The 13,380-nt window shown below is 38.5% G+C and overlaps 2 protein-coding genes across 2 annotated transcripts in view; one reads left to right on the forward strand and one right to left on the reverse strand.

Annotated features, from left to right (window-relative positions):
• Positions 1–13,380, forward strand: part of ZNF483 (zinc finger protein 483) — a 58,328-nt gene that overhangs the window by 12,169 nt on the left and 32,779 nt on the right. The gene's annotated exons all lie outside the window — the stretch shown is intronic.
• Positions 12,728–13,380, reverse strand: part of PTGR1 (prostaglandin reductase 1) — a 56,129-nt gene continuing 55,476 nt past the window's right edge. Inside the window, exon 10 of the mRNA XM_011941705.1 lies at positions 12,728–12,805. Within this exon, the coding sequence (XP_011797095.1) occupies positions 12,779–12,805 (27 nt within the window). The 3' untranslated portion in view covers positions 12,728–12,778. The remainder of the gene's footprint in view (positions 12,806–13,380) is intronic.

A 13,380-nucleotide genomic window follows, 5' to 3' on the forward strand; every position in this document is an offset into this window, starting at 1 on the left:
TCTCACTCTGTCACCCAGGCTGGAGTGCAGTGGTGTGATGTCAGCTCACTGCAGCCTCCACCTCCTGGGTTCCAGCAATTCTCCTGCCTCAGCCTACCGAGTAGCTGTGATTACAGGTATGCACCACCACACCCAGCTAAATTTTGTGTTTTTGGTAGAGACAGAGTTTAACCACGTTGGTCTCAAGCTCCTGACCTCAAGTGATCTGCCTGCCTTGGCTTCCCAAAGTGTTGGAATTACAGGCGTGAGCCACTGCACCTGGCCTACCTGGCATTTTAAGTGGATACTTAGGGCAGACATTTGAGCTCATTGCAATACCAACAAGAGGTGCCTATGAAATTATTACAGTGTATAGTATGTACTATAGTTCGTTTTATGCAGTTACTATTATTATTATTATTTTGAGACAGGGTCTTGCTCCGTCATCCAGGCTAGGGTGCAGTGGCATGATCACGGCTCACTATAGCCTCTACCTCCTGGGTTCAAGCAATCCTCTCACCTCAGCTTCTTGAGCAGCTGGTACTACAGGCACATGCCACCATATTCAGCTAATGTTTGTATTTTCTGTAGAGACAGAGTTTCGTCATGTTGCTCAGGCTGGTCTCCAACTCCTGAGCTGAAACAAACTGCCTACCTTGGCCTCCCAAAGTGGTGGGGATTATGGGGGTGAGCTACTGTGCCTGGCCCAGTTATTATTTAATACTGTATCTTTACATTTGCTTACATTTCTCTAGACTGTGAATGACACCAAGTATGGACTGTAAGTGTGTGTGTACGTTTTGATAAATTTAACTTTATAATTTGTGTACATTTTATAGCAATAAATGACAAAATAGACTAGTATCTATCTATATATCTTAAAAATTCATGACTTTTTTTTTTTTGACATGTCTAGGCTACACAGTTTGTCTGCAAGTTTTTTCCAATTGTCACAGACCTCCAAAAATTTTTCTAACGTGTTTATTGAAAAAAATCCACAGGCTGGGCATGGTGACTCCCACCTGTAATCTCAACACTTTGGGAGGCCAAAACGGGAAGACCACTTGAAGCTAGGAGTTTGAGACCAGCCTGAGCAGCATAGTGAGACCCTGTTTCTACAAAAAATTTAAAAACCAGCCAGGCGCAGTGGTGTGCGCCGAGGTAGGAGGATTGCTTGAGCCCAGGAGTTAGAGGTTGCAGTGAGCTACAATCATGCCACTGTACTCCAGCCTGGATGACAGATCAAGACCCCATCTCTTAGAAAAACAAAAATCCACCTGTAAATGGACACTTGCAGTTCAAATTTATGTTGTTCAAGGGTCAACTGTGATTACATATATAAAGGACAATAGTTGTTTTATCACATTTAAGTAGCATTTTGGAGGGGAATTTAAAAAATGGATTCTGAAAGTGTTATGAGTAGTTCTAGCACACTGGTATAAATGTATGTTCCTTCCCCAGTTATCTTACATCAAACAAAAAAGCCTCATGTTGATATACAGCTTGTTTTAAAAGTTATTTACGACATACTGGAGAAGAAAGTTTTTGACAGATACAGCAGTCAATGGCCATAATTTATTAAAAAAAAAAAAAAAAAAACTTCAGCCAGGTGTCGTGGCTCACCTATAATCCCAGCACTTTGGGAGGCCAAGGCAGGTGGATCACCTGAGGTCAGGAGTTCAAGAGTAGCTTGGCCAACATGGTAAAACCCCATCTCTACTAAAAAATGCAAAAATTAGCCAGGTGTGGTGGTGGGCAGCTGTAGTCTCAGCTACTCAGGAGGCTGAGACAGGAGAATTGCTCGAACCCGGGAGGTGGAGGTTGCAGTGAGCAGAGATTGCTGGGGTGAGAGAGTGAGACTCCATTTCAGAAAAAAAAAAAACCTCATTCAAATCAATAAGGAACACTAAGTCTGTTAGGAAAATGGACTAACTTGAATGGATCACCAACAAAATTTAAAATTTAAATAGCTCGTGAACATGAAAAAATTGTTCAAACTCACTGTTTAGCAATGCAGTGCACATTTAAAGCAATAATACTATTTATTATGAATTAAATTTGCAAAGATTTAAAGAATATTTGATCAGAGATAGTACTCAGGGGCTTCTGTTACTCGTGTCATGTAAAGCAGTATAACCTAGTTTCTACCCTTTGGTTTAGTAATTCTGCCTTCATGACTGTTTTTCAGGAAGTATTATTTGATAAAGGTTCAATAAGAGAATGAGGCTAGGTATGGTGGCTCACGCCTGTAATCCCAGCACTTTGGGAGGCCGAGGCGAGTGGATCACCTGAGGTCAGGAATTCAAGACCAGCCTGACCAACATGGAGAAATCCCATCTCTACTAAAAATACAAAATTAGCTGGGCGTGGTAGTACATGCCTGTACTCCTAGCTACTCGGGAGGCTGAGGCAGGAGAATGGCTTGAACCCGGGAGGCAGAGATTGCAGTGAGCCAAGAGTGCACATTGCATCCAGCCTGGGCAACAAGAGCAAAACTCCATCTCAAAAAAAAAGAAAGAGAATGAACAATTATATCTATATGATGATCATCATGTCACTGATTAAAATTATCTTTATGAAGAATTAACGAGTTGGGTGCAGTGGCTCATACCTGTAATCCCAGCACTTTGGGAGGCCATGGTGGGAGAATCACTTGAGGCCAGCTGTTCAAGACCAGCCTGATCAGCACAGGGAGACCCCATCTCTACAGATAATTTTTAAAAATTAGCCAGTTGTGGTGGCACCTGCCTGTGGTTCCACCTACTTGGAAGGCTGAGATGGGAGGATTGCTTGAGCTGGGGAGGTTGAGGCTGCAGTGAGCAGTGATCATGCCACTGCTCTCCAGCCTAGGCAACAGAGTAAGACCCTGTCTCTAAAAGTAAAAAAAAAATTTTTTTAAAGAAAAATTAGCAGTAAAATGGGAAATAATCATAAATGAAAAGAGTAATAATACAAAGTGAAAAGAATAACAATACAAATTATACAGTTTTTCTGTTTTAAACTATATAGAAACATCAAAGGAAATATACGGAATTGTGTATTAACCATTAGTTAACTTCTAGGTAATATGATTTTGAGTAACTTTGTATTTTATAATTATCTGTTGAAAAAATAGTTTCATAAAAGTGACAATGTGACCTTGTGGCAAAAAGCCAGGATGTAGTTAATTAGTGAATTCAAAATTCTGAGATAGCATAATCAGTGAGAGTATGGTATTGGAGAAAGCTCTGGAGATTGTTGCAGTTGAACCCTAGGCCCTGTCTGATTTATGTTTGTGACAGTGAGGGTGCTGTGGGAATGCATTCTAGGTAGTAGGAAGTATACAGGTCAGAAGAATAGTACTGGAACTGCAATAGTGTAGGAGAGACTTAAAATGGATGCCTGATTACTGTATATGTAAGGCTGATAGGGCCAACTTGTAATCTTTGAAAGTCTGTATTGGTGGTGCTGCATATCTCTGAGGTGTTTACTCTTTTCAGCAAAGTAGTGTTATTTGTCTGCTTTGCGGAGAGGTGATATGATATAGGGATCAAGAGCGTGGGCTTTGGTTTCAGATTAAGTTAAAAATGTGGCTCTATCACGTGACCTTGGGCAGACTACTTAATACTCTTATATTCCCAGTTGTCACATCCATAAAACTGGAATGGTAATAAAAGCTACTCCATAGGGTTGTTGTGAAGATTAAGTGCAGTATATTGTACTTACTTCTATTACATCGTGCTTGGTGCGAGACCTGGCATTTGGTAAATATTCGACAAATGTTTGTGCTATCATTGTTGGAAAGAGAAAAATTACGATATAGGGAGAATAGGTTTGAACCTTGTTTTTTTCTTTTTCTTTTTTTGAGATAGAGCCTTGCTCTGTTGCCTAGGCTGGAGCATAGTGCCACAATCTTGGCTCCCTGCAACCTCCACCTCCTGGGTTCGAGCAATTCTCCTACCTCAGCCTCCTGAGTAGCTGGGACCACAGGCTCATGCCATCACACCTGGCTAATTTTTTGTATTTTTAGTAGAGATGGGGTTTCACCATGTTAGTCAGGATGGTCTTGATCTCCTGACCTCATTATCTGCCTGCCTTGGCCTCCAAAGTGCTGAGATTACAGGCGTGAGCCACCACGCCCGTCCTGAACCTCTTACAAAAATTCAAAATGAGCGTGAAAACTTGCATATAACTGTAAAGCACAAACTTTTCATCTTTCTCAATATTTTTCTTAACCCATATGTTTACATTGTTTCCCTATATTGTCTTTTCCTTTTCTATTTTATAAAGCTCCTTTTGAGAACCATCAAAACTGTATTCCTTGTAGTTACTAATGTGTTCTTATTTCAGACCCAAATACAACAGCTTCCTTTCTTGCAAACAGGAAATACTCTATTTCTTATTTCTTTTAGATGAATCGGCTTTAGATAAAATAATAGAAAGATGCCTCAGGGATGATGATTATGGCTTGATGGAAGAATTACAGCAATATTGTGGCAGCTCAGAGGAGGATCACAGTAATCAGGGAAATTCAAAAGGAACAGTCACACAAAAAACTCTTGGGAGTGGCAATAGGGGTGAGGAATTTGACCCAGATAAAAGCCCCTTTGGACATAATTTCAAAGAAACTTCAGACTTAATTAAACATCTGAGAGTCTACTTGAGGAAGAAATCTCGGAGGTATAATGAAAGCAAGAAACCCTTCAGTTTTCATTCAGACCTTGTTCTGAACCGCAAGGAGAAAACCACTGGAGAAAAGTCACGGAAATCTAATGATGGTGGGAAAGTCTTAAGTCACTCTTCAGCTCTTACTGAACATCAGAAACGTCAGAAGATTCATTTGGGGGATAGGTCCCAAAAATGCAGTAAGTGTGGGATAATCTTTATTAGAAGATCAACTCTTTCTAGGAGAAAAACCCCTATGTGTGAGAAATGTCGGAAAGATTCGTGTCAAGAAGCAGCCTTAAATAAAGATGAGGGAAATGAGACTGGAGAAAAAACTCATAAATGTAGTAAGTGTGGAAAAGCCTTTGGCTATAGCGCTTCACTCACCAAACATCGGAGAATTCACACTGGAGAAAAACCCTATATGTGTAATGAATGTGGAAAAGCTTTTAGTGATAGTTCATCACTCACACCACATCATAGAACTCACAGTGGAGAGAAACCCTTCAAATGTGATGATTGCGGGAAAGGTTTCACCCTAAGTGCTCACCTCATTAAACATCAGAGAATTCATACTGGAGAAAAACCTTATAAATGTAAAGACTGTGGGAGACCCTTCAGTGACAGTTCATCTCTTATTCAACATCAGCGAATTCATACTGGAGAAAAACCCTATACATGTAACAATTGTGGAAAATCCTTCAGTCATAGCTCATCCCTTTCCAAACATCAGAGAATTCATACTGGAGAGAAACCCTATAAATGTGGCGAATGTGGAAAAGCCTTTAGACAGAATTCATGCCTTACCCGGCATCAGAGAATTCACACTGGAGAAAAACCGTATTTGTGTAATGATTGCGGAATGACTTTTAGCCATTTTACATCTGTGATTTATCATCAAAGACTTCATTCAGGAGAAAAACCCTACAAATGTAACCAATGTGAGAAAGCCTTCCCAACCCATTCACTGCTTAGTCGTCATCAGAGAATTCATACCGGTGTAAAACCTTATAAATGTAAAGAATGTGGGAAGTCCTTCAGTCAGAGTTCATCTCTTAATGAGCACCACCGAATTCATACAGGAGAGAAACCCTATGAATGTAACTATTGTGGTGCAACCTTTAGTCGAAGCTCTATCCTTGTAGAACACCTAAAAATTCATACCGGAAGGAGAGAATATGAATGTAACGAATGTGAGAAGACATTTAAAAGTAATTCAGGCCTCATTAGACATCGGGGATTTCATGCTGCAGAGTAATCCTGGAACTACATTAAGGTGGGGGGAATTTAATTCAAATTGTCAGTTACTGAAACCCTGGGATATAAACTTACAATATTGATCAGTAGCTGCAACTTTCATAAATTGGCAGTTAGGAAAAATATTCTTTTGCCCATTCATCCCTCTTCTTTTCAAGAATGGCAACAGCTGGTAAACAGTAATTAGTTGGTAAAGTCACTGGAAAGGGAAGAATGCAAAATGATTCTGAGGCCAAACGAATTGGAAAAACTCTTTTCTTCAGGGGATTGTCCTCTGATTTCTTGCACTACCATGTAGTGTGATGGAAAGAGAACTTGACTGCAGTCAGATAACTTGGATTCTGTCCCAGTTTGCCAACCAACTTGCTGTATACACCTTGGACAAGTCATTTGACCTTTTATTTTCTTTACCAGCAGAATGAAGGGATGGGACTAATGATTTTGGTCATTTTTGGTTTTTTGATATTCCTAATAATCTCTGAAGCTGTGGACATAAGTTGTTTTTTTTTTTTTTTTTGTCATTACTTTCAAGTTTCTCTAGTGAAAAATACCACTATTCAGGATGCTGGACTTCTTTTTTTTTTTTTTTTTTTCCCCGTTTTTCTTTTTTGGGATGGTGTCTCACTATGTTGCCCATGCTGGTCTTGAACTCCTGGGCTCAAGTGATCCTTCCATCTCAGTTTCCTGAGTAGCTGACATTACGGGTACACTCCACCAAGCCTGGTTCCCAGGATGCTGGACTTCTAGCTTAGTGAGAATGCAGTGTAGTTGTTGAAAACTTTATGCAGGAATCCCTGAAATGCTGTAACTAGGAATGGGCCAGTGAAGCTCAAATGACTGTTCCTTGAGGGAGTATTTTAATTGGCCAAGGGAGCTCTTTTTCTTTTGGCATTGGCCAAGGGGACTGAGAAGCCAGAGAGCTTGCACAGGAGCCATCTCAGCCATGAGAGTAACAGTCCTAGGAAAATAGATGGGGGCTGAGGCAAAGGAAGTGTGCTGAAAACAGAGCTGTTCTGGATGGATTTTGGTTTGCAAAAATTCTACTTTAAAACAATTTTGCCTGTAGCAAGTACATTTTTTTGCAACTGGAGTGTAAGCATTCTGTATGGCAACAGTTAAAAGCTGTTCTAACAGTTTGTCTGCTTGGGGTGTGCGTGTGTGTGTGTGTGTGTGTTGTGTGTGTGTACATTGTTGCCGCTGTCTAAAATTAGGGCATTTCATACTAAAAACAATGCTTGTCTTAAAAAATTATAAGGGCTAACAACACTGGGTTTATATTTCTGTAAAGCGCTCAGCTGGTCCTGGGTAGCAGCTGCCACCTTTTGATGGGGAATCTACTTTCTGACTTAGCTAGTTCTCTCATGTATGTAACCTGACTTTCCCACTGTAGGAATGTTATGTTATAACCCCTACCATTTGGAGAATAGATACCCTAAAATCTAAAGAGACCCCATTGATAGCAAGTAAAGTTCAGGGAATGGATGTAGAATTGATACAGAAAAAATTTTCAGTTAAGTTTTCTTTCGTCAAATTAGACCTCAGAGGAATGGAATATACGGGTATTGGTGGATTATTCCTTATAAATTTCATTGGTGGAGTCTGAATAATAATTTCCAACTGAAAAAGGAACTTAAGGCCCTGAATGAGTGAGGTTTTGGCTTCAGGTCATAGGGTTCTAGAGAAACCCCATTGACAATGGTCTAGAAATAAGTTCCTAAAGTTGAAATTGTAGGCAGCTCCTATAGAAAGAGAGCTAAACAAGAAAATTCTTGGTTTATGGAAGTAAAGCGATCCTTAATAGTGATCTTAGACTCAGGAACATTTACTGTGACTAATGTATGTAAGTGTGAAATGCTACCTCTGGGAGAAGGTTTTTGGTGCCTTCCCAACCCCAAGCCTGCAGTTTAAATATTGCCATGTGATAAATTGGTCTGCATAGTTATTGCTCAGCGGACCAACCAATCACATGCTAGCCATGAAAGGAATGTTTATAATGAGAATCATTTATGATAGTTTTAAGTTTTTTTTTTTTTTTTTTTTTGAGATGGGGTCTCGCTGTGTCTCCCAGACTGGAGTACAGTGGCACGATCTCGGCTCACTGCAAGCTCCACCTCCCAGTTTCACGCCATTCTCCTGCCTCAGCCTCCCGAGTAGCTGGGACTACAGGCGCCCACCACCACGCCCAGCTAATTTTTTGTATTTTTAGTAGAGACGGAGTTTCACCGTGTTAGCCAGGATGGTCTCAATCTCCTGACCTCGTGATCCACCCACCTCAGCCTCCCAAAGTGCTGGGATTACAGGCGTGAGCCACCACGCCCAGCCGATAGTTTTAAGTTTTTGTCTGAAAAGACAAAACACTTGGTTTAAGTTTTGTTTTCTGAAAAATATAATTTGTAGAAAGAGTTGAAGAAACATGTGAAAGACTTTAAAAGAGACTTGTTCCAGGATGATTACTCTTAGACTCCCTAACATTCATAACAATGTTTTATCCCAGTATCCATTGGGAATCTAGAGTGTAAACATTTTTTTAAACGAATTTACTGAGGTACAAATTACATATCATTAAAACCATATCAAGTGTACAATTCAGTGAATTTTAGTAAATTTGCTGAGTTGTGTAACCATTACCATAATCCATTTTTTAGAACATCATCCCAGTAAGATCCCTTATTCCAGTTTACAGTTAATCTCCCTTCCAAATTCTAATCCCAGGCACCCACTACTCAGTCTACTTTGTGTCTCTAGAGTTGTCTTTTCCTGTACATTTTATGTTATATGTGATCTTTCCATGTTTTTTCATTAATGTGTTTTAAGTTCATCCGTATTGTAACATACTAGTACTTTATTCCTTTTTATCATGAATAACATTACATTATGTGGATCCTTTGTACATTCACTAGTTGAAGAACATTTGAGGTTTTTCCAGTTTTTGCCTGTTAGGAATAATGCTGCTTTTTGGTATGCAAGTGTTTTGAACATTAGCGTGCAAACCTTTGTTTGGACATGTTTTCATTTTTCTTAGGTAGATGCCTGAGGAGAGTTGCTATGTCATATGGTAAATTTTTGTTTAACTTTGTTAGGAAACTGCCAAATTGTTTTCCAAAGTGACCGCATTACTTTACATTCTGACTAGTAACATGTGAGGGTTCCCATTTCTCTACAATCTTGCCAGTCATTTTCTGTTTTTTAAAAATTATACCCATTCTAGTGTTTGAAATATTCCTTTGTGGTTTTAACTTTGATTTTCCAGATGATGAATAATGTCAAAGCATCTTTTATGTGCTCTTCAGCCATTCTTGTATCTTAGTGAAGTGTTTTATTGCCAGATTTTTTGTCTATTTAAAAATGGAGTTGCTGATATTGTGTTGTAGTCCTTTTTATTGTGGATATAAGTCCTTTATCCAATATGAACTTTCTAAATACCATGTACTAGCTACAGAGGGCAGCCTCAAACTCTGTTGGACAATAATTTATCAAAGTATTGATTTCAGTAGCTAAGTCTGTATAATTGCCTGCAGGACATTCACTCTGCCCATCACCCAAATATTTAAATTCACTTTTGGATTAAGTTACATTATCAAAAGGCTTTAAACAAAAGTCTTTTGATTCCTTATAGGATTGCTTTTATTAAGAGCACTGTGACACATTTTACTTTAAAATGAAGTCCTTGCTTTAAATAATGTTTCCTCTTAATGAGCTTGTGTAAATTTTTTTTCATGTCACAAGACAAGGTAAGGTTTTTGCCAATAAATTAACTTTATTTATTTTAGAATTACTTTTTAATGTAGTAATATATATATAGCGTAAAATTAACCATTTAAACCCTTTTTGGTTATACAACTCAGTAGCATTTAGATAGGTTCACATTTTTTGCAGTCATCACCACTGTCCATCTCCAGAACTTTTTCATCATCCCAAACTGAAACTCTGTCCTCCTTAAACAATAATGCCCCATTTTCTCCTCCTTAGGCTCCTGGTAACCACTGTTCTACTTCCTATCTGTACAAATTTGTTCTAATTACTTGGCATGAATGGAATCATACAATATTTGCCCTTTTGTGTGTGGCTTATTCCACTTAGCATTACGTTTTCAAGGTTCTGCTGTGTCGTAGCACGTATCAGAATTTAATTCCTTTTTAAGACTGAATAATATTCCATTTAATTCCTTTTTAAGGGTGAATAATATTCCATTGTACTTGTATACCACATTTTATTTATCCTTTTATCTGCCAGTGGACATTTAAGTTGTTTCCACCATGTTGGCTTTTAAGAATAACATTGCTATAATCAGTGGTGCTTTCTGTTCTTTTAAGTATACACCTAGAAATGGAGTTGCTTTATCTTATGATGATTCTATGTTTAACTTCCTGAGGAAATGAAACTACACTATTCTAAATTCCCACCAGCTATGTGCAAGGGTTTTTTCAATATCCCCGGCCTTGCTAACACTTATTTTCTATTTCTTTTTTATAACAAACATCCTAATGGGTTTGAAGTGGTATCTTATTCTAGTTTTGTTTTGCATTTCCCTAGTGATTAGTGATGTTGACTGCCTTTTTATGTGCTTATTGACCATTTGTATCTCTTTGGAGAAATGTTGATTGAAGTCCTTTGCCCATTTTTTAATTGGTTTTGTTGCCGTTGTTGTTTAGATGTAGAAGTGCTTTGTATATCCAGAATATATAAAGAACTTTTCAGGTAAATGATTTGCAAATACTTTCTTCCATTCTGTGTGAGTTGCCTTTTCATTCTATTCCTAATGCTCTTTGAAAAAAAGTTTTAATTTTGGTGAAGTTCGATTTTTCTATTTTTTCTTTCATTCCCTATGCTTTTGTTGTCATGCCAAATCCAATGTCATGAAGCTTTTCTCCTGTTCTAAGAGTTTTGTAGTTTCAGGTCTTGTGTTTAAGTCTTTTAACCATTTTGATTTTTATGTATAGTGAAGGGCCCATCTTCCTTCTTTTGCATGCGAATATCCAGTTTTCCCAGCCCCATCTGTTGAAGAGACTATCCTTTCTGTATCATGCATTCTTTGCACTCTCGTCAAAGATCATTTGACCATATACATGCATGTTTATTTCTGACTGTCTACTCTGTTCCTTTGGTCTGTATGTTTGTCTTTATGCCAGTACCATGCTATTTTGATTACTCCAGTAATGTTTTGTAATCAGGATTACACTGTGTTTTCCTGTAGTATGTTTTTGAAATGAGGAAGTGTGAGGCCTCCAGCTTTGTTCTTTCCCAAATTGTTTTGGCTATTTGGGGGTCCTTAAGATTTCAAATGAATTTTAGGATGGTTGGTTGGTTTTTGTGGAAAATGGCATGGAGATTGGGCTTGCATTGAATTTGTAGATCGCTTTGGGTAATGTGGACATATTAATAATATCAAACATTACAGTCTGTAAACCCAAGGTGTCTTTCCATGTATTTGTGCCATCTTTAATTTTTTCAGCAATGTGTTATAGTTGTCATTGTACAAGCCTTTTGCCTCCTTGGTCAAGTTTATTCTTGAGTATTTTATTGTTTTTGATGCTGTTGTAAATGGGTCTTTGTTAGTAAAGCATAACTGAGTTTTGAGTGTTGATTTTGTATCTTGCAACTTTGCTGAATTTATTAGTCACAACAGTTTCTTGTGAAATTTTTGGGATTTTTAAATATAAGATTATGGCATTTGCAAATAGATAATTTTTCCTTCTTCCCAATTTGGATGGCTTTAACTTGCCAATTGCTCTGGCTAGGACTTCCATTACTGTGTTGAATAGAGGCAGCACTAGCAGGCATCTGTGCCATTTCCTGAGATGCTTTCAATTTTGTATCATTCCATATGATGTTAGCTGTGGTTTTTTCATATTTGACCTTTATTATGTTAAGGTAATTTCCTTTTATTGATAAATTCTTGTTTGAAGGACAGTTTTGCTGGATATAGAATTCTCAGTTGACGGTTTTGTTTTGTTTTGTTTTGTTTTTTTCTTTCTGTGCTATGAGTATAACAACACCACAGGCTTCTAGCTTCCAAGGTTTCTGATGAGCAATCAACAGTCTCACTGAGGATCCCTTTTATGTGATGATTTGCTTATCTCTTGCCACTTTTGAGAGCCTCCTTTTCTCTTTGGATTTCAACAGCTTGATTATAACTTGTCTTCGTGTCTCTGTGGGGTGAGGGTAGGAGTCAGTTGCAGTGCTTGTTGCCATAGTTCAGAACCTGCACCACAAAGACCTTTCCATTTCTGTAGAGTGGTTTATTGCTTTATTAGTGCAATAGAGAGTCACTGGAGGTTCTCTGTGTGTGTGAGTATATGAATAAATATTTAATTTTGTTTTGCTCTTGTTTTGTTTTCACCTCAGAATAGTTTTATCAGATGTGGAATTTCTTGATCATTGGGGAGAAATATCTTACGATTCTGAAAAGCACACCGTCAAAATGCTTTTCATAAGATGTAGCACATTTTAGGGCTTCTCCCTTGTGTGGAAATGTTAGTGCCTATAGAGGTCTGAACTGAGAAAACTTCTGTCAAGCCAGAACACACGTGAGGTTCCTCTGCTGAGTGAATCCTTTGGTGCTCAGTAAGTTGCAACTTCCGATCAAAGTGTTTTTCACCCTGAGAAATTGGTGAGATACCTCTCTGGGAGCCTTTTTTATGAAGTCTGATGTAGAGAGGTTCTTCCAGGTTGGAGTTCTTAGGTCTCTCTCCCTTGTAGATGATCAGAGTGGGTCTGATCATCTACAAGCTTTGCTAAACCTACCTGTAGCTCTTCTGGGGTGGTGGTGGTGGTGGTGGTGGCGGCAGTGTTCCCCATTGATTTTCTAAATGTTTATGGTTCTTTTGTAAAGTGGACCCTTGCCTTCTAAGTTAATGGTGAATGATACATATTCCCTTCATTTTTCTGCTTTGAAGCTTCAGTCTTCTTCATTTTCTCTTCTGATCTGTCAACACAGTCAGAACTTTCACTTAGCTCTTTGAGCATCTTTAAGGCAGTTGGTTTAAAGTCTGTCTAGCAAGTCAATGTTTGGTCTTCCTCGTGTCCATTTTTTGTTGGTTTATTTTGTGCCTTTGAATGGTCCATACTTTCTTGTTTCTTTGTATGCATTGTGATTGTTTTTGTTGACAGCTAGACATTTGAATCTTATAATGTGGCAGCTCTGGAAATCAGATTATTCCTTTTCCCCCAGGGTTTATTTTTTTTTTATTTGTGTGTGTGTGTGTATTGTGTGTTTTTTGTTTTCATTTTTGTTTTATTGTGATAGACTGTCTCTGTGCTAGGGATCAGCCTGTGTTGAATGCCTAAAAGTTTTCTCAGTTCTTTTCAGAGCCTGTGTTTTTCCCTGGGCAGGGGCATATGGCTTTCTAAATTCTCCTAGATACACAGTTTTTTCAATGTCCAGAAAAACAGGTGTCATCCCTTTTTTCTCCTGGAAGCCACTTTAGCCAGTTGGGGGTTGGGAGAATGGTAGCTTGCTTCTGTGTCTGCTCTTCCTCTGTGATCAGAAGTAGATATCTA

Source organism: Colobus angolensis, unplaced genomic scaffold (genome assembly GCF_000951035.1).
Source record: "Colobus angolensis palliatus isolate OR3802 unplaced genomic scaffold, Cang.pa_1.0 Scaffold103, whole genome shotgun sequence".
NCBI lineage: Eukaryota > Metazoa > Chordata > Mammalia > Primates > Cercopithecidae > Colobus > Colobus angolensis.